The sequence below is a fragment of the Phascolarctos cinereus genome, unplaced genomic scaffold (genome assembly GCF_003287225.1).
Source record: "Phascolarctos cinereus isolate Bilbo 61053 unplaced genomic scaffold, phaCin_HiC Scaffold_9;HRSCAF=440, whole genome shotgun sequence".
Taxonomy (NCBI): Eukaryota; Metazoa; Chordata; class Mammalia; order Diprotodontia; family Phascolarctidae; genus Phascolarctos; species Phascolarctos cinereus.
In genome coordinates, this window is record NW_027556402.1 from 116,613,952 (window position 1) to 116,641,665 (window position 27,714).

At 39.9% G+C, this 27,714-nt stretch overlaps 1 protein-coding gene across 1 annotated transcript in view; it reads left to right on the forward strand.

Annotated features, from left to right (window-relative positions):
* Positions 1 to 27,714, forward strand: part of TBC1D9 (TBC1 domain family member 9) — a 125,113-nt gene that overhangs the window by 43,194 nt on the left and 54,205 nt on the right. The window contains exons 2-4 of the mRNA XM_020989854.2: positions 259 to 369; positions 23,649 to 23,767; positions 27,337 to 27,565. Coding sequence (XP_020845513.1) covers positions 259 to 369; positions 23,649 to 23,767; positions 27,337 to 27,565 — 459 coding nt within the window. The remainder of the gene's footprint in view (positions 1 to 258; positions 370 to 23,648; positions 23,768 to 27,336; positions 27,566 to 27,714) is intronic.

Genomic DNA, 27,714 nt, shown 5'->3' on the forward strand with positions numbered 1-27,714 from the left:
CTGTAAGGTTGTTATTGTAAGTATCATATGCCCATTATATAAATGAGGAAGCTGAGGTTCAAAGAGGATTTGTTCCGAACCACAGAACCAGTAAGTGGCAGAGCAGGGATTCTGGGGCATGTCCTCTCATTACAAATCCAGTGGTCTTTCCCTTGTAGCAGATTGTCTGCAAAAAAAGTTATCTTCCCTAAATCCCACTGTGGGCCCTGCAGAAAGTTCTGTGTAGGAATTTTCTCAAAGTTGTTTCCTCTTTTCCAGGCCTCCTGGTGGGAACTCTTGATGTTGTTTTGGACTCCAGTGCAAGAGTCGCCCCTTACCGTATTCTCTACCAGACTCCAGACTCATTGGTGTACTGGACCATTGCCTGTGGTGAGTAGTGATGTTCCAATTTCCATACTTAGAAAGAAAAGACATGGCTAATTCTTGGTATCATAATAGAATACTGCTTTGTCTGTTGAATATACTCACTGAGAAAGGCATTGATTTGACAGACGATAATAGGATTTGGAACTGATAAAAGATGGATCTTAGAAATGGCATCCATGTCCTGCACTTGACAGCTGAGGAAAGTGCCTCTCAGAAAGGGGAGCTTGTCACCCAAAGCTTTACAGGCGGTAAGAGATTCAAAACCAGGAGTCTTAATTTGAATCCAGATACCCAATTCCATATACAGTCTTCTTTCTGCTCATGGTTGGGACCCAAAGCAGCCACCAGAGAGAACAAAATCCCCTTCAGTTAAATGTTGCTCAATACTATTACTGACCCTGGACCTTTCAGAGCAGGAACTTATGATCCAAAGTAAAGGAGGAAATGCCTTTTCATCAATTGTTTAGTATCTAGCTTTTAGAGTGACCGCAGTGAATAGCAGACAGACAGATGCTGACTTGGGATGTTTAAAGCAGCATAGTATTGAATAGTTCCTGTTTGATTATAGGCCACCCCATAAATTAGATCACAGCCACAATGGCCTTGGCTTTCCTCAATTCTTGGAATTTGTTCCCTCATTACCTCTACTTCTTAGAAGCCTTAAGTTTCTTCAAAGCTCAACTCAAGCTCCATTGTCTACATTGGGGTTTCTTAATCTTTTTTGTCTTAGTACACCCTTTGGCAGTCTGATGAAACCTATGGCCTCCTTCTTGGAATACTGCTTTAAAATGTACAAAATCTATAGGTTTGCAAAAGGAAACCAATGATACTGAAATATAGTTATCAACATATTATTTAAAATGTTCATGAACCTTAGGTTAACAACCCCTATTCTTTATGAAATGTTTTCTGATCTCCCCAACAGCTAGCACTTCTTCCTGCTAATAAACTCATTTATTTTGTGTATATCTTTTATATATATCTATGTACATACACATATACATGTTGTCTCCTCCCATAAAATACATAAACTTCTTGAGGGAAGGGACCATTTCGTTTCTCTCTTTGAATCCCCAGCTCCTAGCATGTTGTTCCTGGAACATTGTAGGTATTTAGTGATTGATTAACATAAGCATCCACATATATATGGTATCAATTCAGGGTACCAGCGAGGCACAAATGTCCCAAATAATTCTCTCACTAGCTACCTGAGGCTAAAATCCCACCATTAGAGCTCAATTCCTTTAGCAGAATGTGAAGTCCAGCCCCATTGTCTGTTGATTCTATATCTTCTGGTCTCCTAGAAGCTTCCCTTCAAATCATTCCCTTTCTTTCTCTATATAGTCAGTCTCTCCTTATCCACCTCCTTCCAGCCTTAGAACAAAAACTTTAAATTTCCCTCAAGAGATTTCTTTTCATTTCTTAATTTGTGGAAAGGATCATCCCTCCTACTTTCCTCCATTTCCTTAACTTTTCATTCATCAACCCCTTGCAGTCTGGCATCCAATCCCAGTATTCAATTCAAACTGCCCTCTCCAGTTATCACTAATCTTTTTAAGAAATCCATCTTGATTTTCCCCTGCATCTCTCCCTCCCAGAGAACCAGTCTCTTATAACAAAGATTTTTTTAAAGAAAAAAATGAAGAGAAAAAAAACTCCCAGCAAAGATGATTGACATTATAGACAAGTTTTCACCAACAGTCTCTTAACTACTCATCCCACTTGACCTTTCTGTCAGTTTTGATTCTGTTGCCCATCCCCAGCTCCTGAATATTTTCTCTTCCCTTGGCTTCCTGGACACGGATCTCATTGTTTTCCTTCTTCCTGTCTGACTGCTTCTCCTTTGCTTAATCGCCATCCACTAAATACAAGATTCTGTCCTGGATTCAGTGGCTCCAGTTATCATCTTGATCCTTGCAAATCAAGCAGTCTTTCTCCTAAACTTCAGTCCTTCTGTTACCAACGGTTTGCTAGGTGTCTCCACCTGAATGTCCTGTCCCATAAGCCTTTCAATACCAACATATCCAAAACAGAATTATGTGTTAGTATGTGTGTGTGTGTTGTATACACATGTCTAGTCACCTAGGTTCACAGCCTGAGAACCCTTATTCTCTCTTCCTTTTCCCTCACCTTCCAAACCCAATCATTTCTTAAATCTTAAGTCTACTTCCACAGCATCTTCACAAAACAGCGAAGTGGCACAGTGAATTATAGCAAAATCTGGAGTCAGGAAGACTTAAGTCCAAATCTTGCCTTAGACACTTAATAGCTGTGTGACCCTGAGCAAGTCACTCGACTTTTGTCTGCCTCAGTTTCCTTAACTACAAAATGAAGATAATCCTGGGAGACAGGCACCATTATTATCTGAGGATAAAGTGAGATAGACCTTAAATTGCTACATAAATGCCAGCTGCTATTATTAGTAGTAATAATTATATTATCACTCATGTGATTCCCTTTCCTTCTCTCCACTCTTGAAGTAACCCCATGTTTCAGGTCTTCCTCATTTCTCACTTGAGCTGTTGTAATAGTCTCCCTGCTTCCAGTCTAGCCCGTTCCCAATCCATCCTGCACCAAATTGATATTTCCAAAACTCAGATCTATGTAATTCCCCTACTTAAATAAAGTCAGTGGATCACTAAGGTCACTAGAATAAAATTCAGAATCCTCAGTTTGCATCCTGTAGTCTGTCACATTTTTTCCAGACTCTTTAAAAATTAATAGATTATCAAGTCTGTTTTTGTTTCTTTGTTTTGTTTTTGGTAAGGCAGTCAGGGCTAGGTGACTTGCCCAGGGTCACACAGCTGGTGTCAAGTGTCTTGAAGCTGAATTTGAACTCAGGTCTTCCTGATTCTAGGGCCAGTGGTCTATCCACTGTCCCACCTAGCTGCCCTGATTATCAAGTCTTATTGAAGATTACTGTTCTTTACTCAAAAGTTTCAATCACATTCTTCTATAACCTTCTCCTGGGCCTTTTTATGCAGCCTAGGTCTGGTGTGTACTCTCACCTCGCCTCTACCTCTTAGAATCCCTTCCTTCAAGCACAGCTTAGGAATCACCCCCCTCCATGAAGCCTTTCTTGATTTTCCCTCCTCCCCTTCTATATGTTAGTGGTTCTTTTCCTTTTAAAATTACTTTGGATATTTCAGTTGTGTCCAACTCTTCATGACCTCATTAGGGATTTTCTTGGCAGAGATACTGGAGGGGTTTGCCATTTCCTTCTCTAGCTCATTTTACAGTTGAGGTAACTGAGGCAAAAAGGGTTATTTGACTTGCCCAGGTCTACCCAATGAGTAAGTCTCTGAGGACTGGTGTGAATTTAGGTGTTCACAATTTGACGTCCAGCACTTTATCTACTGTGCCACTCAGCTGCCCCAACTTTGGATGTACTTTTTATTTATTTATTAATGTATGTTTATCTCTTCTCCCTTCAAGAATGTAAACTCTTTTTTTAAAACAATTTATTTATTTTTAGTTTGTAACATTCACTTCCATAAAATTTTGAGTTTTAAATTTTCTCCACCTCACCATCTTCCCCCTTCTCCAAGGCAGCATGCAATCTGATCCAGGCTCTACTTAGAAGGAATGTAAACTCTTTGAAGGCAGGAACTTATTTGCTCTTTGGATCTCTAATACCTAACACAGGTCCTTTTACACAAAGGGAAATTAGGAATGGTTTGTTGCATTGAACTGAATTTTTGGCTTTTTTAAAAAATTGTTAATTTATGGTTCAGAATAAATAAGGATGAGAGAACAGGCTTTGATAGGAGAGAACAGTCATGAAGACATTTTGAAGAATATGGCAGACTCCAACCAAATAGGAAATAGAATTCACACTTTGCCCTGGGGGCCACCCTAGAGAACTGTCCAGAATCTCATACAATGCCTCGAAACCTGTGGATGTCCAGTCAACATGAATAAACTGAGCAGCTGTCAGAGGTACAGGACTTAGAGGGAAGGAAGGAAGCAGGATTGTAATTGTAGGCCTGCGGCCAGGAGTTGGGAGTTAGGAGTCACATTCAGTTGACACTGGCAATCAAGATTAGTGCTACAGTAAGCATTGCAGCTATCCGGAAGAGAAATGATGGAAAGAAAATGAAATAACCTTTGAAAAACAGGCCCTCATGGGAGCCCAGCCAAGATCAGTGAGGTGAAAATTTTCCTATTTCTCACCACTTAACCTGTCACCTTCTCCAACCACAGCAACTTCCATGAATTCTAAGTGGTTTTATGGCATCTCTAAAGCCAGCCTCTCATGTGAGCTCTTCAAGGCCTTTACTGGGGATTTTGTAGGTCTCTCATTATGTGCCCCTCCCCTCTCCCTCCAAGGGATCCAGTGAGTGGGTTTTTGCCACTGGATTTTACTTCAAGGTCATATTCCTCTCCTCCACCATCACCTTATTTCTTTTCAGTTGGTTGGTATCTCCTCTCACTAATCAGTTGTCTGGTTTTGGTGCTGAGCTAGGCCTGAGTAACAGCAGGGCACAATGGGTCCAGCATGACAAAAGTTCTGGCTTTCCTGAAATTGTGTGTATGTGTATGTGTGCACTCATGCCTGGACCCAGTGTGGTTATGTATGCTGCAAACACCAGAGGATGCAGTTTGTACTGCCTAGAGTATATAGGTACCTGATATAAGTAATGCTTGTCATTGCAATAAACCAATCTCCTCTCTCCTGGATAGTTTTAGCTGGAAAGAAAGGGATTATTTCACATTGATTTCCTATAAGTACAGCTCCAGTGTTTCCTTATGGAACACACTGCCATGGAGATGGGCCGTTTTGAGGGCCCTATTTACCTAGAAGTAAACCATGAGAATCGATTTCAGTTTTAAAACCATATTCATTGGCTGTCATTGAAAGGTAATAACAGTTTAGGCTGTAAGTTGTGCAGTTTCTAGAGAAAGGTGTCTCGCTATATCAAGGTCCTTTTATGAAGGTTTCTTCCTAGGATGCTGAAATGTGAGTCAATGTTTATACATAATAGCTTTCTTACATATTGAAAATTTGGAGAAGGGTTATGTAGAGAGCTTTAAAAATTTTTAAATTGCCTCAGTCCCTCCAATTCACATTCCTGGAAGGAACCTGAGGTCTGTGTATGTAGCCATAGAGAGCTAGGAAGTTTGGTTGGCCAAAAAGTGATATACCCAATGTTTTTCAGTAGTTGGCAAAGCTGAGATTCAAACATAGGTCCTCAGATTCCAAATAAAAAATTTGGAGGAAGGGTAGGTTTGAGGAAAAAAATGTTTACCTGTAATTTATTAGAGGCCTCCTGGATCCAGAGTACTATGCTAAACAATGAAGGTGAAACAAAGTTTCATGCTATCCTCATGGAACGTAGAATGTGTTAGGGTTGAGGTTACAGATAGGGATAGGAGCTGGACCTCAAATTTCCTTGGTAGAGGGAACCACTAAGTGAATAAACATCTATCAATGCATGTTGCCATCTTCCCTGAAACTTATCTCCTTTAGAGCAGGGATTCTTAACCTGGAGTCTATAATTTTAAAAAATTTAGAGAGATTTTTGCATTCCGCAATTGATAAATGGTCAAAGGATATGAACAGGCAGTTTTCAGATGAAGAAATCAAAGCTATCTATAGTCATATGAAAAAATGCTCTAAACCATTAGTGATTAGAGAAATGCAAATTAAAGCAACTCTGAGGTACCACCATCAGATTGGCTAATATGACAAAAAAGAAAATGATAAATGTTGAATAAATGTGGGAAAATTGGGAGCCAAATGCACTGTTGTTGGAGTTGTGAACTGATCCAACCATTCTGGGGAGTAGTTTGGAACTATGCCCAAAGGGCAATCAAACTATGCATACCTTTTGATCCAACAATACCACTACTAGGTCTGTATCCCAAAGAGATCATAAAAAATGGAAAAGAACCACATATACAAAAATATTTATAGCAGCTTTTTTTGTGGTGGCAGAGAATTGAAAATTGAGGGGATGCCCATCAATTGGGAATGGCTGAACAAGCTGTGGCATATAAATGTAGCGAAAGACTATTGGGCTGCAAGAAATGATGAGCAGGGAGATTTCAAAAAAACCTGGAAAGACTTACATGAACTGATGCTGAGTGAAATGAGCAGAACCAGAGCATTATAAAAAGTAACAGCCACCTTGTGTGATGATCAACTGTGATTGACTTAGCTCTTCTCAGCAATACAATGATCCAAGGCAATTCCAAAAGACTCAGGATAGAAAATGCTATCCATCTTCAGAGAAAGAATTGATGAATCTGAATGCAGATTGAAACATACTATTTTTACTTTTTTGTGTTTCTTTCTTTTGTTCTGTTTCTTTCATAACATGACTAATGTGGAAACATGTTTTACATCATTGCACATGTATAATCTATATCAGATTGCTTGCTATTTTGGGGAGGAGGTGGGAGAGGAAATGAGGGAGAAAAATTTGGAACTGAAAATCTTTCAAAAAGTGAGTATCAAAAATTGTAATTGGAAAAAGTAAAATTCTATTAAAATATAGAGAGACTTTGATAACTGCATAATATTATTAATTTGCTTTGTAATCTAATAAGTGATTCATGAGCTTCGCCAGACTACCAAAAGAGTCCAAATGAAAAAAGGTGAAGAAGTCCTGTTTTGGTGTCTTGGAAGCCTCAACACTGAGGAGTTCAGTGTCTTGCCCAAAGTAACAGAGCCAAGATATGGCAGAAATATGACCTGATCCCACATCTTCCTAGCTTGTAGACCAACTCTCTAACCCCTATGCACACTGACTCTTGACAGTATAACACTGGGGAAATCCAATATTATAATAACATTGTATGTAACAGGTGCATAACAAAGTACTAAGTGAGGGGAGGGGTTGTTACTAACAGGGAGGATCAAGGAGGGCTTCTTGGAGGAGATAACATTTGAGTTGGATATTAGATAATAAATAGAGAATCAAGAGGCAAAGAGAATGGGGGAATATACCCCAGGCATAGGGACATTCCAGACATAGAACAAAAACGGGAAAATGCAAGACATGTACAAGGCACAGAGAAGAGTGCAATATTGTACACAGAGTACCTCGAGGGGAATAAGATGAATTGGAATGTACCAGATTGAAGAGGGCATTGAATTCCAGGCAGAGGATTTAGCACTTTATCTGGTAGGTAATCTGGAGTCACTGAACTTTTTTGAGCAGAACAGTGATACGGTCAAGTCTGAGCATACAAAAATTTAGTCTTGGGGAAGCTAGATGGCACAGTGGTTAGAGCACTGGCCCTGAAGTCAGGAGGACCTGAGTTCAAATCTGACCTCAGACCAAACACTTGACACTTACTAGCTATGTGACCCTGGGCAAGTCACTTAATCCCAAATGCCTAAAAAAAAATTTTAATTTAAAAGAAAAACCAAAAAAATTAGTCTCATAAGATAGATTGGGCTGCAAGTGGGAGCTCCTAGAGGTGGGAAAACATGCTGGGAAGGTTTTGCAGGTGACAATCAAGTTGCAGGTGTGGTGGTAGAGGGACTAGAGAAGAAAGGAATTATGGATACAAGAAATGTTGTAGAAGTACAGTGAACAAAACTTGGATATGGACTTTATTTGAAAAGTGGAGGCATGGTAGAGTCAAAGATCATGTTTGGGTAACACAAGTTTTGGATGTGTGCCCCCTACAGAAATAGCCTGCTTCTGTGACTTAGACTGAAGTCTTTGGGATGACCTCCTTTTCTCCCCACTCAGCTAATGGAAGTAAGTGCTGACAGCTGGCCATTGGGCAGAGCAACAGCTCACCCCACAGCTGGTGCCCTCGTTGGAGGCCACCCTGGAGGCAGCTTGTCTCTGGGGTACAGGAATCAATGTACTGCTCTTCATAAGCTTCAGATAGGCAGAGGCAAAATGCTGCCCATCTTCTTTCCATGCAGTTGAGTTGGATGGCTCAACAGAGTGTACTGCCCCAATGTCAGTATGACTAAAGAGGAATTCCCCATAGTAGTTCCAAGGAATTTGTCAAAAAAAGGGGACTTTTGGTGGCTGCTAAATAAAGGAACAAGGAATTGGAGGTGGGGAGAGTAGGCAGAAAAGTTGGTGACATCCTCCCTCTGTGAATAGTTTCTGACCTTCATAGATATTTTTAAAACAATAAGTTTATAAATCCCTTTTGTTTGACATCAGTCACTTCTGAATATATCTCCATCCTCCTACCCAATGAGTCCTCCCTTTTTACAAAGAGAAACAAGTGGAACCAGTTGGCAAAAGATTGTATGTAAAATGATGCTCCCACAATCTCCTGCTTCTCTGTGGAAAAGAGGGAGGTGCATTTCTGCTTCAGAGGTGATTGTTTTTTATTAATAGTATTTTATTTTTCCAGTTACGCTTAAAGACAATTTTTCACACTCATTTTTTTAAAGTGTTGAGATGCAAATTTTCTCCCGCTCTCCTTTTTCCTTCCCCCTCCCTAAACTGTAAGCAATTTGATATGTTATATATGTGCAATTGTGTAAAACACATTTCCAAATTAGTCATGTTGTAAAAGAAGAAACAAAGAGAAATAAAGTGAAAATAGTATGCTTCTGTCTGCATTCAGAGTCCATCAGTTCTTTCTTTGGATACGGATAGCATTTTCCATCGTGAGTCCTTTGGAATTGTCTTGGATCATTATACTGCTGAGAAGGGCTGTTATTCATAGTTGATCGTCACACAATGTTGCTGTTGCTGTATACAATGTTCTCCTGGTTCTGCAGAGATGATTTTTTAAAAATCAGTAAACGTTATTAAGAGTCTGCTATGTTCCAGACACTGGATGCAAATAGGAAAAAAAAATAGTCCCTGCCCTCAAGGAGCTTAAAATCTATCTAATGGGGGAAAATAAAACAAAGAAGGAAGCTGAAAAGTGTTACGTGGGGTACCAACCAGGAGGAATGATGGAGAAGTCAATCAGAAGGCAGTGCAGCCAGGTAAGAGATGAGGAGATGGCTGAACTCAGGTCTTGGTGATGTCTCAGGACATAAGTAGCTGGTTTCTCTTTTCCACTATCTTTGTTTGGTTTATCTTACTGTTCCAGGATCTTATAGGGGCCCTGAAGATTTCAGATTTATACACCAATACAAGTTCACAGAAACCTATTTTTGTCTTCATGTGTACACATCAGTCATAGAATGCTGCTGGAATCAATGAATAAGCATCTATTTTATTACTTGTCTCCTCTCTGCCTGTGCACTGGTGCTAGGTACTGGAGACACAGACAAAAAAAGTTAAACAGTAGCTGACCTTAAGGTTCTTATAGACGAGATTCATTTATGTGTGATTGTTGTTGTTCAGTCTTTTCAGTCATGTCCAACTCTTTGTGACCCCATTTGGGGTGTTCTTGGCCATTTCCTTCTCCAGCTTATTTTACAGATGAGGAAACTGAGGCAAACAAGGTTAAGTGACTTGCCCCGGGTCACATAGCTAGGAAGTAACAGAGGCTTGATTTATACTCAGGAAGACTCATCTTCCTTTTTTAAAAAAAATTATTAGCTTTAGTTTTAGTCTGCTTCAGTCTGCATTCAGGCTCCATGGTTCTTTTTCTGGATGTGGATGGCATTTTCCATCATGAAGGCTCATATTCCTGACTCCAGGCCTGGCACTCTATCCACTGCACCACCTAGCTGCCCTTATATATGTTAGGAATTTATAAAATCACATTCAAGGAAGGTAATGCAAGGAAGGCACTCACAGCTGAAGAGACCAGGAAGGAACTTTAGGAGGCAGCATCTATCTAGTCAAGGAGTTCTTAACTTGGTGCCTGCAAACTTTTTGTTATTATTCATTTTAAAACATTCTGAAAAGGTTTCTAGAGGTTTCACCTGGCTGAGCCAAAAGGGTCCTTAATGGCACAAATGTTAACTCCCCTTTTTGCTGGTGAGGAAAGTACCCAGAAACATGAAGCCACTTGCCTTGAGGTCCATGGCCTCTTCAATAGAAGTCTCCTGATTCACAGCCAAGAGGTCTTTCCATGACACCATGCTGCCTCTCAAACATTATTGTAGACAGGAGGTAGTAAAATTCCAGAGCTTAATTAACTTTTTCTAATTCTGTGCCTGCTGTTCTCTCCACCAAATGTTGATGATATTGGGAAATTCCATTGCCCCCTTTACAGGAAAGATATGCTGGGGCAGCAGGGAGTGTGCAGATAAAGGAGTAGGTAGGTGGACTCCATTCCTGTTGCTATATTCCAGAAACCAGTGGAGTATCCTTGAAAGCATGCCATCTCCACCCATTCTGGAGAACAATTTGGAACTATGCCCAAAGGGCTATAAAAATGTGCATACCCTTTGACCCAGCAATAGCCCTTCTAGATCTGTATCCCAAAGAGATCATACAAATTGGAAAAAGACCCACATGTACAAAAATATTCATAGCAGCTCTTTTTGTGGTAGCAAAGTATTAGAAGCTGAGAGGATGCCCATCAATTGGGGAATGGCTGAGCAAGGTATGGTATATCATGGTAATGGAATACTATTGTGCTATAAGAAATGATGAACAGGCCGACTTCAGAAAAACCTGGAAAGACCTGTATGGTCTGATGCTGAGTGAAGTGAGCAGAACCAAGAGAATGTTGTATACAATAACAGCCATGTTGTGTGATGACTAATACTGATAAACTTAACCCTTCCCAGCAATACAAGGATCTAAGACATCTCCAGAGGCCTCATGATGGAAAATGCTATCCACATCCAAAGAAAGAACTATGGAAGTTGGATTGTTATTTTTTTTTCTCTTCTGTTGAGTTTTGTTTCCTCTTTCTGATGGTTCCTCCTACTGGTCTTAATTTTTATTTACAATATCACTAATGTGAAAATTGTTTAATAGGAATGTAAATGTATAGCCTATGTCAGATTGTGCGCCATCTTGGGGAGGGTGGGTGGGAGGAAGGGGGAGAAAAATTTTCAACTCAAAAGCATATGGAAGTGATTATTGATAAATCAAAATAAATTAATAAAAGAAAAAAGCATGTCAGGTCAAATGTTGGTTTAGGGGTGGTATCTAGTTTGTTTTCTATTTTTTTATTTCCAAGTTTGACTGGGTTACCTGGGATAGTTTCTTTCTCAATGTGGTTATAAAGATACAACCATATTGTCATGACCTGAGATTATAAGCATAGTTATATAAGGGGCTTGTAATAATTCCATGAGCAATTTTTCCTGGCCTATTGCTCACTTTTATAATATGAATGAAAAAAAAAGCCTTATGAAGTACCCATTGTGTACCAGGTACTGTGGTAGGGATACAAAGAAGGCAAGGTAACAAGTATTTATTAAGCACCTAATGTGTACCAGTCATTGTCCTAAAGACAAGAGTGAGAGAATCTCTGAAGGAAACAACACATAAAGAATGGTGGCCTGGTTGTGTTAGGTTCACAAAGATTTTTCTTGAAGGAATTTTCACAATGGCACCCTGTCAGACCCAGCAGTTAACTTTTCATAAAGTATCAGAGGTCAAAAACCTTGTAAGCAATTCAAAGATAAAATGATTAAGCTCTGTTGATGACTACCAGGTCCCTTCCCCCCACATCTCTCAGTACTAGACCATCCTTTCATTTGTATTCATACAAAATCTTTTTTATTATTTTTTAATTAATTTATTTTGATTTATCAACAATCACTTCCATATGCTTTTGAGTTGAAAATTTTTCTCCCCCTTCCTCCCACCCACCCTCCCCAAGATGGCGCACAATCTGACATAGGCTTTATACTTACATACCCATTAAACGTATTTTCACATTAGTGAAGTTGTAAGTAAAAATTAAAACCAATAGGAGGAACCATCAGAAAGAGGAAACAAAACTCAACAGAAGGTAAAAATAAGTGATAGCGATTCGTCTTCCCTAGTTCTTTCTTTGGATGTGGACAGCATTTTCCATCATGAGGCCTCTGGAGATGTCTTAGATACTTGTATTGTGTACAAAGTCCTCTTGGTTCTGCTCACTTCCACTCAGCATCAGACCATATAAGTCTTTCCAGGTTTTTCTGAAGTCAGCCTGTTCATCATTTCTTATAGCACAATAGTATTCCATTACATTCATATTACCACAACTTGCTCAGGCATTCCCCAATTGATGGGCATCCTCTCAATTTCCAATTCTTTGCCACCACAAAAAGAGCTGCTATGAATATTTTTGTACATGTGGGTCCTTTTCCCATTTGTTTGATCTCTTTGGGATATAGCCCTAGAAGTGCTATTGCTGGATCAAAGGGTATGCACATTTTTATAGCCCTTTGGGCATAGTTCCAAATTGTTCTCCAAAATGGTTGGATCATTTCACAACTCCACCAACAATGTATTAGTGTTCCAATTTTCCCACATCTTCTCCAACATTTATCATTTTCCTGTTTTGTCATGTTGGCCAATCTGATAGGTGTGATGTGGTACCTCAGAGTTGTTTTGATTTGCATTTCTCTAATCAATAACGATTTAGAGCATTTTTTCATATGACTATAGATGGCTTTAATTTCTTCATCTGAGAACTGTCTGTTCATATCCTTTGACCATTTATCAATTGGGGAATGGCTTGTGTTCTTATAAATTTGTCTTAATTCTCTATATATTTTAGAAATGAGGCCTTTATCAGAGAGACTGGTTGTAAAAATTCTTTCCCAATTTTCTACCTTCCTTCTAATCTTAGTTGCATTGGCTTTGTTTGTGCAAAAACTTTTCAATTTAATGTAATCAAAATTATCCATTTTGCTTTTCATAATGTTCTCTATCTCCTGTTTGGTCATGAATTCTTCTGTTCTCCATAGATCTGATAGGTAAACTATTCCTTGTTCTCCCAGTTTACTTATGGTATCAGCCTTTATATCTAAGTCATGAACACATTTTGACTTTATTTTGGTATATGTGTGAGATTTGGGTCTATGCCTAGTTTCTGCCATACTCTTTTCCAGTTTTCCCAGCAGTTTTTTCAAAGAGTGGGTTCTTATCCCAGAAGCTGGGGTCTTTGGGTTTATCAAATAATAGATTACTATAGTCATTGACTACTGTGTCTTGCATATTTAACCTATTCCACTGATCCACCTCCCTATTTCTTAGCCAGTACCAAGCAGTTTTGATGATTGCTGCTTTATAATACAATTTAAGATCTGGAATTGCTAGGCCACCTTCCTGCATTTCTTTTCATTAGTTCCTTTGATATTCTGGACCTTTTGTTTTTCCAAATGAATCTTGTTATTATTTTTTCTAACTCTATAAAATAATTTTTTGGTAGTTTGATTGGTATGGCACTGAATAAGTAAATTAGCTTAGGTAGGATTGTCATTTTTATTATATTAGCTCGGCCTACCCATGAGCAACTGATGTTTTTCCAGTTATTTAGATCTGATTTTATTTGTGTGAAAAGTGTTTTGTAATTGTGTTCATAGAGTTCCTGGGTTTGTTTTGGGAGGTAGACTCCTAAATATTTTATAATGTCTACAGTAAGTTTAAATGGGATTTCTCTTTCTATCTCCAAATCTTTTTTTAAATACTCTTTTCATATTTTGTAACCTTACTTGGTGATTGATTTCCTTAATTTTCCCTTAATTTTTTAAGACTGATTATGTTCACCTGTGGACCTGTGGATGCTGGAAAGATCCTAAGACTTAGTTGACCTGGGTATGAATCCTGGTTCTTTTTTTTTTTCTCCTCCATCCAATAAATATTTATTAAGCTTCCACCACATGCCAGGCACTGCACCAAGTACTGAGGAAACAATTAATTTAAAAAAAGGTCCCTGTCTTCAAGGAGCTCACAATCCAGTAAGGGAAAACAGGAGAGGAGAGGAGGAAGGAAAGGAGAGATGAGGGCGTATCTTGTCCCATGGAGTCAAAACCAGGCAGTGCAGCAGATGCAGAATAGAGTGAGCCAAAGTCCATTTTCTGTCCTCTGTTAAGGAAGGTATTGGGAGGAGGTTGGTAATCCACCCTCCAGCCCTCTGATCAGAGGGGAGAGGTGGTGGCAGGTGAAGCTTGAGTTAGCAACTGATCACCATGGTTGAGAGGTGATGAACTTTACCTGGCAGGGGCATCTTGTTCTGGTGGAATTAAAAACCAGGCAGAACAGCAGATTGTATAAAGGAAAGCTCGATATTTTAGATGGTTCTAAAAATATTTTCTCAGTGAACTTTCCCTTTCTACAGTAACTTCTGAGGTCTTCTGCTTTTCAGAGAAGCAATGGTGAATCCTGCTTCTAACCTGCTTCAACCTTAAGGCACTTAGCTTTCTGGGCCTCAGTTTCCTCAGGTGTACTATGAGAGAAATTGTGAAGTAAATGACCCTGAAGGTTCCTTCCATCTCTTATATCTTAGGATTCTACCTAATACCTTTTTGGCCTTGAAATTTTTCTTCTTACAGGTAGGTGTTTCTCCTGTGACTCTTCCACAAACATAGATCTTTTTCTGGCTGTAAAGCCTGTGTTTCTATCATGCAGGCACTGTTGCTTGGGTATTTACTACTGTGAGGTGCTGTTGTTTTTTTTTAATCCTATGTTTATACCCAAAGAAGTCTCATCTTCTGAAGGCCATATCCACATATAGCTACTTGTTTGTTGGGTTTTTAGTCAATTCCTTCTATTTGGCTCTCTTCAATGGTATAATTGATCATATCAAGTAGGAGATCTGAATTGAGAGCTGAAAATATTGGATGAATTGTCCTTGGATCTAGTAGGGGCTAAGGATGTGGGGTGTGTGATACATGTGTGTGATATGTGTGTGACATGTGTGTGCTTTTGTTACATGTACTGTATTTTTGTTGTGTACATAAACATGTATGCACACTGTTACATAGCAAGTTGATCACTGGTATTTTCTGATTCAGGTTTTAAAAATCAGAGAGTCCCAGATACACATCTAAAATCCCCTTGGACTTAAAAAATAAAACCACCCTACTTTTTAGTATCCAAGGTAATTGAATGCCTTCATTTTCATTTTAGAATGAAATTTGAAAGAATCTAATTTACCATCCTGGGGCCAATTTATTTAGATTTCAAGAACATGTAACTTACTGGAAGGTAATTGAACAAGATGAGAAACAAGACTGAATGGATTCATGGATGGGTGTTTATCATCAGAGAGTATTTAGTAAGTGTGCCCTATGTGTTTCCTGGTGCATCCCCTACAGATGATATAGCCTCCTTTTTCAGCAAGGAGGACTTCTAATTCATCATTCAATTTTCAGGCATTTTGAGCACCTGCCCCTTCTGAATGCTTAGATTTCCCATGACATTCTCAGATATTAAAATGCTTTTTCTTGTGTTTCCAGCTGATTATGCCAGTGATTTGGGTTGTTTCCCTAACCACCAATAGCTCTCTTTCCAGAAAATTGTCTATTTTGAACTGGTCTATATACCCGACCTTAGTGTCTCTTTGGTAAAATGATTTACATATTGAGGAGAGAAAGGGGCTGACTTGCTCAAAGTGAGGTAATAGACAATTGCATGTGCCCTAATTTTCTTAGTGGAATACCATTTGCCCACCTTTCCTTGAGAATTGAAAAGAAGGATTTATAAGGAAAGTGAGGATTTAAGCAACTTGTTGGACAAGTGAATCTCTCCTTGGGGAACAATGTTAGTTCCTAAAGTCCCCTAACATTCTCACAATTACTTTTCAAGGATGAACATTGCTTCTGACCTGCTTAGCTGTTGGCAGGATCAGACTGTCTCAGAGAGCAAATGAGTATTTTCCTTTATGGTTCCCTCGAGGGTAACCTGAATTCTTTATATTCTGGGGTAAGGAATATGAAAAAAAAATGACCTGCTACACTCAGCATTTCTACCAGCCTGGTGTCTTGGGGATTTCCTGCCCTGCTCTGTGAGGGAATCTAACCCACTCCACTAGTATTAGCCCATGATTCCCAATGTACGTTTATCAAATTCAACTTAAATTTATTAAACACCTACTACAGATGTGCAAGTCATTGTTCTCAGTGATGAGGTTACAAAGAAAAATTATATGACAGCCTCTTCCCTAAAGGGGAACACTATATCGAATTAAATAAGATGATTTGAGGTGGAAGAGCCGCTGCTTTTACAGCAGGGGAAGCAGGAAAGGCTACATGGGAGAAGAGATGGTGCCTGAGATAACCCCTGGAAAGACAGTTGAGGCTGAGATCTAGCCTTGTGGGTTAGCTTTTGCAAATATATAGACTAAGGACTGTTGCCTTTAGGGAACAGCTAGTAATCCAGTTTGACTAAAACACAGAGTGAATTTAGAATGGGTGAAGGGAGTATGATGTGATATAAGGCTGCAAAAGTAGGCTGGAGCCATCTTCTGGTTGCCCTTAAATGCCAGCCTGTGCTATTTGCATTTGATCCTAGAGACGACAGGAAACCACAGAAGTTTTCTTCACCAGGTAATGGGCATGGTCAGATTTGTGTTAAGCAGATTATTTTGTCATCTGGGTGAAATAGGGATTGAAGAGGGAAGGGACTAGAAAGAAGGGAGATCAATGAGGTGGCAACTTCAACATTCCAAGCAAAAGCTTAGAGAGCCTCGAATTAAGATGGTGGCCTTGGAGTTGGAGAGAAGAAGATGATGCAATGGAGAAAGAATTGACAAGACTTGACACCTGTTTAGATGTGGGAATTTAGGGAAAGGGAGGAGTCAAGGGTGGCTGTTTGGTTGTGGATTGAAGAGCCTAGATTTTGCAATTAAGAAATCACTCTTTAGTAACCTTGAAGGTGTTATTTTCTGTCAAGTGGTGGCATTGGAAGCCATATTGCAAAAGTTGGTGATTGAGTAAGGGAGGAAGTGAAAACAGCTCTTTCTCCGAGCTTGGCAGTGAAAGGGGGGAAATATACAGAACAATAACTTGAGGGGTTTGTAGTCAGTCAGTGAATATTTATTAATTGCCTACTATGTGTCAGGCCCGGGGGCTAAGGGCTAGAGATACAAAAGAAGACAAAGACTTGCAAGTTCTTGCTTTCAAGGAGCTCAAAATCAAATGGGGGAAACAACCATGTACAAACCTACTATATGCAGGAGAAATTGGAAATAATCAGCATGGTCATCAGAATTAAGGGGGATTGGGAAGGATTTCCTGTAAAAGGTGAGATTTTAGCTGGGACTTGAGGGAAGCCAGAGAAGTTGGAGATGAGAGTGAGAAAGGGCCATGGGGAATGAAGGTCACCACTGAAAATGTCTGGAGCCAGAGCTGAGAGTTTAAGGAAGAGAAAGGGGGGCCAGTAGCACTGGATCTCAGAGTACTTGGGGGTGGGGTGGCATAAAAAAGGTGGGGGCAGGGAAGAAAGAGGTCACGAAGATCTTTGAACACAAAATAGGATTTTATGTCTTATTCAGGAGGTGATAGGAAGCCACTGGAGTTAATATTGAGTAGGGGAGTGACATCGGACGGACCTATACTTTAGGAAGATAGCTTTGACAGTGGGCTGGAGAGCCTTGTGGCAAGAAGACCAACCAGCCGCCTATTGTAATAGTCTAGACCTGCGGGTGATGAGGGCCTGGACCAGAGTGGTGGTAGTCTATGCAAGAGACCTTGGTACAAGGCCTTGGCAAGAAATTAGATATGGGGGGGGGAGTGAGGAGTTGGGAATCTCACCTAAGTGAATGACTGGAGAATGATGATGCCCATGATAGCAACAGGGAAATGAGGAAGAATGGAGGATTTCAGGGAAAAGGTTTGGGACACGTTGAGTTTAAGATGTTTATGATGTCTAGTGGACATCTAATTTGAGATGTCCAGCTGGTAGTTTTTAAGGAATTGGCAACACCTGTACATGTTTTTAGGCAGTTGGGAAGATATCACTAAAAAGGGAGAGATTGAAAATAAGAGAGAGGGAGTGAAAAATTGATGGGGCCAACTGAGGAAACATGAGAACTAGGATCGAGAACACAAGTAGAAGGGTTTTCCTTGTTCAGGGGCACTTTCCGCAAAGACTGAAGCAAAGAAATTGAATAAAAATACAGAGCAGAGATGAGGGTATTTACAATGGATGACTGACCTCAGATTTCTCAGAGGAAGAAGGCACATGCTTTAAAGCAGAGCAGATATGGCATAGGACTTCTAAAGAGAAAGAAAAGTCTTGGGAATAGTGGCCATGTGGAACATGGTAAGGATAGGGCTAAAAACTGAACCTGTGATTTCATTTGGCTAGGGTCTGCAACCTATGCTTGGGCTAAATCCAGCCATCCAACTCTATTTAAAAATGTAAAAACCATTGTTAGCTCATTGTACAAGTGGGTCAGATTTAATTTGCCCAACCCTGGTATAAAGAACTCCAAGGCAAAGAAACTCCCTCTAACAGTGTAGGTTGGCACCTTTGCTGCAAATTATAGTTTCTTAGAGCACTAAGTGGCAGCTAGGTGGTGCAGTGCTAGGCATGCAGTCAGAAAGACTCATCTTCTTGAGTTCAAATCTGGCCTCAGACCTCTTAGTTGTGTGACCCTGGGCAAGTCACTTTACCCTGTTTGCCTTAGTTTCCTCATTTATAAAATGAGCTAGACAAGGAAATGGCAGGAAAACCTTAAATGGGGTCACAGAGTCAAACATGACTGAAATGGCTGAACAGTGGTTAAGTTTAGGTGACTTGTCTAGGGGCACACAGCCAGTATTTGTCAAAGGCAGGACTTCAGCCCAGTTCTTCCTGTCTCCAAGACCACTTCTGCTGCTTCTTGGGGTAGTCAGTCACAGAAGAATAGAAGGATTATGAAACATAGCTGAGCATTCAGTTGATTAGATAACATGAATTCGTAGTAGACACAGTCAGTATGCACTACCTGATAAACGCATTGATGAGTTTCAAAAGTAAGTGTCCTATGAGGTTAGAGAGGGAAGCCCTTAAAGGCAGGGATGGGGGGTAGCAAGCTGCAGACTTGCTGACAGCAAAGAAAGCCATAGAGAGAAGGAAAGGAGAGATGAAGAGGAATTACTGTCCACCAGATAACGGAGCAGACTTTCTGAAAGCACAGCAGAGACAGAAGATAGCCAAGCTCAGCAGTCTTCTGGGGAAACCTGCAACCCCAATGAGTGCACTGGAATCAATCAAGGGGCATTTAGAACTGGAGACATAAAACATCTTGGTGTCAGAACATACCCACGGACTGAGAGCAATCTATTCAATCCTACAAGCATGCATTTAGTGCCTACGAAGTGCTGCCCAATGTGCTAGGCACCAGCGATACAAAGGCAAAAATGAAATAACCCCTGCCCTCAAGGAGTTTACATTCTATTTAGAGGATGCAACACATAGCAGAAGGAAAAGTACAAATATCCTGAAGTAAAGCAGTTGATTGTCTGGCAAGCCCCAGAGTTTCTTAGGTTAAATAATATAAAGATGAGGGGATGGAAAAAATGTACAACCCCCTAGAGGAGCATTCGCTCTATTTAATACTCCACTTTGTCAATCTTGTTTCTTACACTAGATACCAAACTACTCCAAAAGCCCCCAAATTTCTCCCCAGACTTTCTCATGATCTTTCAACTTGGCTTCCTCTTCAAATACTGCTAACCACCTCTAGCCTTCTATTCATTTGACCAATCACCAGTCTTTCCCTGTTAGCAGAATAATTCTGCCCCCTTAACCATGAGAGTACCTGCCAGCAGCAACCCCCAAGACCCTACCTCTCTCCTGTAACTCATCGAGGGCCTCTTAGCAGTACCATGGAAGCAGGTGACCCATAGCCCAAGATGGTCTGACTCCAGGTAGGGGGGGAAAGGATAAATTTTAAAATCTCCCCAAAACTAAACATACCTCCCCAACAACCTCTGATGTTCCATGATGTTCCACATTCATGATTCTGCAAAGAAGGAGTGGGAAAGGGAGAAGCCATGTTCGTGTACATTATTTTATAAGATATAACATCCCTGTGAAGAAGGAATCTCTGTTTTTCCAGTTGAGAAGTGCAATAGAGAATGTGGAAAATATAGAGAAATAGAGATAAGTATAGAAAAGTTCCGTAATTTACCTAATGTTACACAGCTAACGAGTGGTAAAGTGGGACCATAAGTCAGTTTCCTGATTTCTAGCCCTATGCTTTAGACCAAGAGTTCTTGTTTTTATTTTGTTTTTTAAATTTTTACTTTTTTTCCAATAAACTAAAATCTACCTTTTCTCCTCACTTTTCTCAATTGAAAAAGAAAAATTTTTCTGCATCAGGGGCCTCTGCAGTATGCTTATAAAGCCTCTGGACACTTTCTCATGATTAATAACTTTCCATCCAAGCTCACAGATGCCCTGAAGTTTGCCTGCTGACTCTAGGTGTAGTATCTCTGCTGTAGGCTATGCTGCCTCTCCTGTGATGACATAATATGCTATGTAAGAATTGTGTATGCATAGGTCCCCAAGTTAATAAATTACGAGAAAATAACCCCAATCTCAAGTATATTTTTCTTTTCCTTCTTGAGTACATTTGCAATACTGTTTCAAGTCAAATTTTGGCTTCTGAGCAAGTCCAAGTTGAGAAGTTAATTTTTCCAAAGTCCCCTCAAAATTCTCCTGAGTGTCTTGATTTTTGTTTTCTTTGATGGACTTTCCTCTGCCTCTCAGGGACGCTTCATTTTATAGGGGGTGGTCCTCTTGACACAGCTCCAGGTGCCGCTGGCCCTTGGCTATTCCTGATCTTTCTCAAGAGCTGACATGCAGGATTTGGGGATAATTTGGGGTCACTGCCCAGAGTGGGGCAAAAGGAGGAAAAGGTTCTTTCAGTAATCCATCCATTTAGATCATCCATTTATGTCTGAGCTAGGTGGGCAGGAAGTCATTCTTTAGTTCTGATAGGAGTATGTGGGGTTAGGAGATTTTATACACATTACTTAGGGGAGATTTTGATATTACCCCTTTATAAAGATCCACCAACTAACAGACCTGAAAAGAAAATGAAAAGGTTAATTCAGGATCTTTACAACCACATCCTTGCTTTGTGTCGGTGCAGAGTGGTGAGCAGAAAGCAGGATAACATTTAGATGGAGTGTTCAGCTCAAATGGTTTAAATTTGGAGGTTTCTGGCAGACTGAAAATTCAAGACTTCATTGGGAGCTGTAATGATGATCTCATCCCCATTACTTTTCAAGGAATTGAATCAGTGAAGTCTTTGCTGCTATTCCCTGGAGACAGTCTGTTTTTATGTCTCATTCATAATTGAATGGAGAGATCATTTTTTGCACGTTATTAGGAGGTGGTTTCATTGCCACTGAAGGCGTTCTAGAGCCTTTTTTTATTGTGTAACTTAACATGCAACCTATCATCAAAGCAAGAGCTGTATTCATATGCAAGAGAAGTTCCAGAAAGAAGAAAAAGTGAGAAAGGGGATAATTATATACTAGTTCGCATTTGTTTGGGGTCACAAAAGCATTTTACGTTCGTTAATCACTCAGTCATAGAACTAGGAGGGATTTCAGTGTCATCTAAACTGGTCCCTCACTTTACAGGTGAAACTGAGGCTCAGGCAGGATTAACATCTTCCTGAAGATCATCCTGGTATAGAGATCAGAGCTGGTATTTGAACACAAGTTCTCTGACTTCCTATTCATTACTCCTTCGTGCATAACGTAAAAGGGGAGAAAAAATAATTTAGATTCTTCCTTCTCTTTTAATCAATGAAGAAACCAAGAAAAGAAAGGGGAATGGACATAGGTAATTTTATTGTTTCCTGTGTTTTAACATCACTTACATTTCCCAATGTGTCCCTTCCCTTGCCTCATTCCAGACAGCTATCTCTTAGACAGTAAAAAAAGAAAAAAGCAGTTCAACCAGCAAGTTGCGGGGGGGGGGGGGGGGGGGCGAGATCTGATATTATCTGGAGGGTTGCATAGTCCCTCACCTCAGCAAAGAAGAGGGAGGCAGCGTCTCATCGCTCTTCTTTGGGGATGGGCATGGTCATCGTAATTTCACAGCATTCAACTTCCTATTTACTTTGTTATGGTCGTGTTGATAGATAGATAGATATCTCTATCTGTATGTGTATGTGTGTATACATATATACATATACATGAATATGTATGCATAGAACCCCAAATTAATTAGAGAAAACCCCAATCTTAAGTACATTATATTTCATATTTTCTTATTTTTATATATTTCTTATGTATTACATTTTCTATATATAAATATATGCATACATATATACAAATATATGTGTGTATATGTATATATATTGTGTATGTTTATGTATTAATATTCTTCCCACTGCACCGTGACAGCCCTATGGAATAATCCACATTTTACTGATAAGGAAAATGAGGCTTGGAAATAAACATCTAGATGTGAGAAAAATTATTATACCTGTTCCACACTCCTCCTACCTTAGTCAGAAAATGGAAGCAGCAGGGGCAGCTAGTTGGCACAGTGGATAGAGCACCGGCCCTGAAGTCAGGAGGACCTGAGTTCAAGTCTGGTCTCAGACCAAACACTTGACATTTACTAGCTGTGTGACCCTGGGCAAGTCACTTAACTCCAATTGCCTAAAACAAAACAAAACAAATAAACCAAAAACAAAAAGAAAAAGAAAATGGAAACAGAAATAGAGAAGTGTATTGATACTCAAGTCTCTGCTCCTTACTCTCCATGAGACCTGGCATATTAACTGCCATTCATAAAGTTCTTTACAGTTTGCCAGAACAGTCTACATATGTAGAAGCCTCACAACAACCCTGTGAGGTAGATACTATAAATATTATTCTCATTTTACAGATAAGGAAACTGAGAGCCAAATGGGTTTAAATGACTTCCCCAGAGGCATACCCCCAGACTTTCAGTCTAGTTCTCTGTCCACTGCACAACCTCATCTCTACCTTGTCTTTCAACCTCTCTGGTCCTCAATTTCCTCATGATTAAATGAAATGCTTTCTGTCTCCTGAAACAAAATCCTGTGATCCTAAATCACTCTGGAGATCTTGGGTCAAATTTCATCTATTCTGTTTTTCATTTCTGAATCTTTTCATCTTTGTGCAATCTGTTACTCTCACATGGGGAAAAATAAACAAAAATAAAGAGAAAAGTTGGCATGCTTGAATAACCCAGGTGACATTTCTCTTCAATGTTAATAAAACAAACCTGGCTTTCTGAGGTAAAGGAAAGTCTTTAGCCAGAAGTCAGAAGAGCTGGGTTTGAATTTAGCCCTGTGAACCACTGGGTAAGTCATGTTAATTCTCTGATTCTCTGTTTGCTTATCTGTAAAATGGAATTGATGACACGTCCACTGCCTGCCTCACAGGGTTGTTGAGAGTATCCAGTGGGATAATTATGTGAAAGGGCTTTATGGGCATCAAAGCACCATGTAAATGTTTGGCATGAATTTGGATACCCTGATGTCATTACATTGTTTGTCTTTTTCTGTTCTTTTTTCAGCTGGTTCCAGGAAAGAAATCACTGAGCACTGGGAATGGCTTGAACAGAATCTGCTACAGACACTCTCCATCTTTGAGAACGAAAATGACATAACCACCTTTGTGAGAGGGAAAATACAGGTAATGTCTAGAAATTGTGTCCGTCCTCTGATCTCTCCTTAAAATTCTATTGACCTGGGGGCTCCTCACAAAAAACTCTGGTGTTTAATTGAACCCCACTGTATTGGTGAGGGACATGTAGTTATGTTTTAGTTATTTATGGGTGGTAATAGAAAAAGAAAAGCAAGCTTAAGTAAGATCCCCAGGTGCCACAAAAACATTTTAATTCAGCAGCACCATCAGCCTCCTGCCCTTGGCAAAGTCTTAGTCATTACAGCCAAATGAAGTTTCACTATCCCCCCCTGCTCTTTTCCCACCAATGGAGGATATGCTAAGGAATGGTGAAAGGGAGAGGATGGACTACAGCAGGAATAAAGCCAGGACTTGGGGATGCACCCATCAGATCAAATCAGTATTCATTGTCACTTAACTTTTGTATGCCTCAGTTTCCTCATCTGTAAAATGAGAATAATGATAGCACTTTCCTCTCCAGATTGTTGTTAGGATAAAGTGATATAATATTTATGAAGTACTTTGCAAAACTTAAAGCAATATAGAAATTATTTTTATTGTTGCTTGTAAGGTCCTAGGCTAGGCACTGGGGAAAGGTAAAAAGTTTAACTCAGGACTTTTGACTCATAGGGGTGGGGGGATAATATGTAAACATATTTAGCTATAATTCACAGAATTATAATAAGTACTAGAAGGACAAACCAAGACTTTCTGGAAGACATGGCATTTCAATTGAATCTTAAAGGATGGATAGAAATTGAAGAAGTAAACAGGATGGAGGACATGATAGCCAGGAGGAACAGTGGTAGCACAGACATGGATGGAGGAGAGAGAGTTCAGGGGGCATAGTGGACCACGATATATACAAAGCTAAAGTTGGAAAAGCTGGATGGTGCCAGATTCTAGAGAGCCTTGAATGCCAAGTAGAGAAGATTGAAGTTTCCTCAGGAAAATAGCATAGTGGAAATAAGGTGAGATTTAGAGGTAGAGGACCTGGGTTCAAATCCCAGCCCTGTCAGTTACTAGCTGTATGGCTTTGGCCAAGTCAGTTTCTGTATCTGTTAAAATGACTCTGTAAGAGAGAAAGGGCTTGAATTACTGGGAGTTGTTTCATCTTCACTGAAGTCCTATTCTGATGTATTACTGGGTGTTCAGAAGTTTGGCCACCAAAAAGATTGACAGGTAGTCTTTGTAAGCTGAAAAGATTTGAGTTTAGGCCTTTCTGTGAACTGTCCCTAGATGATCCTGTCTTTTTGCAGAGAAGCATTACCACATTGACACAAGGGGGAGGGAATATTTGGGTGATGGTAACTAAAAGGCCATGTACTAAGCCTTAGGAAAGAAGTGAGCTGCTTCTGTAAAGTGAGACTACCCTGGCAGAATCTCAGGTCACTGCAGGATTGAATCAATTTTTTTGACATTTAATTTTTTTATCTCAGTGATATGTAAGCAAAATTTTTTTTAATTCCATATTCTTTCCTTCTCTCCCCTTATCACCTCCTTGAGAAACAATTTGATAGAGATGTTTAGTCATGCAAAATGTTATTGAATTCAATTTCTATTGACAAAACTAACTGACATTTTTCAAACCATTTTTATGTCATTTCTAACTTATTTCTCTGAGAGGCGTCTCTCTGGAGCCATGTAAGGCAGAGAGGTATACTAGTCCCTCAGTGAGTGGGACAATGCAGGGATTAAAGTCAAGAAATCATGACCCATTCATTCACCACCCTACAGTTTTGTCATCTCCTCAAAGATACTGTTATTATTGGGCATAGAGCTCAGATTAAAGATGGAGAAAGTGAAGGGGAAGGGAAGAGAATAAGTATTTATTAAGCACCTACTATATGCCAGGCATTGTGCTTTACAAATATTTTTTTCATTTGCTACAACCCTGTGAGGAAGTAGTGCTGGAACAGACATGACAGAAAACAGCAAATATCATGCCCAAATGATGTGAACCTAACAAGGCACAGTGAAATTCCACAGGTTGTTTGGAATGCCAGAAGTGGAGAGAAATGAAGCAATTACTGGAAGAAGATGGTGGGAGTTGGGAGAAAGGAGGAGGAGGAATGATAGGACCTTACAAATGACCACTAAGCTACATCATTTATTGTTCCTTAAACAATGGGGCCACTGCCATCACTCCCCCAAACATATTCAAGTACAGAATGGGTAGGAACAAAATCTTGGGTGGAGGATGTGTCCTCCATGGACAGGAGTGGAATATGGATGCTCAGCTATAGTACTGGTCACATTTACATATCAGAACAGTTCCCAGAGTTCGTCCTTGTTTATAAATTGAACTAGTGAAACCAAACATTTTTCCACTTCGGTTCATTGACCTTCTGTTGTGACCTTGGTGAGGAAGGAGGTAGGCTAGCGCATAACTATTTTTGTATTCATTGCCCTTCTTGTACCTTTTCAGGTTAAGAAGCCTCTTTACTTCTGTTTTAAATTTGAAGTCTTTCTCCCCAGTTTATAGAACCATTGTATCCACACAGAATGATGGACAGCTCTGCTCCAGAGATACTGCCGATGTTGATTCCCTTGCAATAGGAGCTCAGTGCTTAGGCAGAAAAAATTGGGGCAGCACCAGACGAGTCTGGTAGAAACCTTAGTCATTTCTGACAATAGGTCTCAGGTTGCCGGTGCTATACCCAGTTTAGCTTTTTGGGTTTTTTTTAAGTTTTCCTGAGGCTTTTTGTATCACAGTCATTTGTGGGTCTGGATCCTCCCTCAATTGCCTTCCCAGCCAGTGAAACCTTCTCTTATAGCAAGAAAAAACAGTTAAACAAAAGTTGATGGTGTATGCAACATTCTGCACCCACACCCACATTGTTTCCTGTTCCTTGATACAACAAAAAGTGCTGTGATGATTTTGTTATCTATGAGCCCTTTCTTTCTCCCTTTCACCTCCTTGGGGTACATATCCCACAGTTGAGTGAATTTTTGTTGCTTAATTTCCAGTTGTTTTCTAGAATGGTTGAGGCAGTTTGCAAGTCTTACCAGTTTTGTATTCATGTGCTTGTCTTTCTTCAACCTTGGTAGTTGTTTTGTTTTATTTGGTTTTTTAAAAACAGAGAAGTTGGGTTTGGGCTCTTGTAATTTGGCATTTATTCACAATCCAAGCAGAAAAAGGTCACAAAATGTCTGCTTTCCTTCCCTCAATTTATTAACTATGAAATTTTGACATTGTCTGCATAGATTTCTAAAGGTGACCTGTAATGTAACTTCATATTTATAACCTCTTTCAAATGGCTTTGAAACCCTTTTGAGTTGACAAATAGCACTTTTAAATTTGTCTCAGAAGTTAGCTGCCCTCCAGCCTTGGGAAGTGAGAGGAAGGAATTAGCCTGGCAGGCAAATGCTTTTAGAATGAAGGAACTCCAAGCCACAACCCCTTCTTTTCTTGTCTTCAGGATTCAGAAATGTCATTGCCCCAACATGCATGCACCCCAAGGACACAAGAGCATTACTTATATTGATGCCTATATTTCGTGTGTGTGTGTGTGTGTGTGTGTGTGTGTGTGTGTGTGTGTGTGTGTGTGTGTGTGTGTGTGTCTTTCCCCATTTAGGGCATTATTGCAGAATACAACAAAATCGATGACATAAAAGAAGATGATGACACTGAGAAGTTTAAGGAAGCCATTATGAAATTTCACAGGCTCTTTGGAATGCCAGAGGAAGAGAAACTGGTCAATTACTACTCGTGCAGTTATTGGAAGGGGAAGGTCCCCCGGCAGGGCTGGATGTACCTCAGTATTAATCACCTCTGCTTTTATTCCTTTCTGATGGGAAGGGAAGGTAGGTAAAATCATCTCAAACACGCGTGGAGTCTTAGAGGGAGACTTTAGAAATAGGACCCAGCTCAGTTGGGCCAGAGAAGGGAGTGTGGTTTCATGGAAAAACTGTTGGACCAAGAGTCAAGAAGTCTAAGTCTGCATCCATGCTTC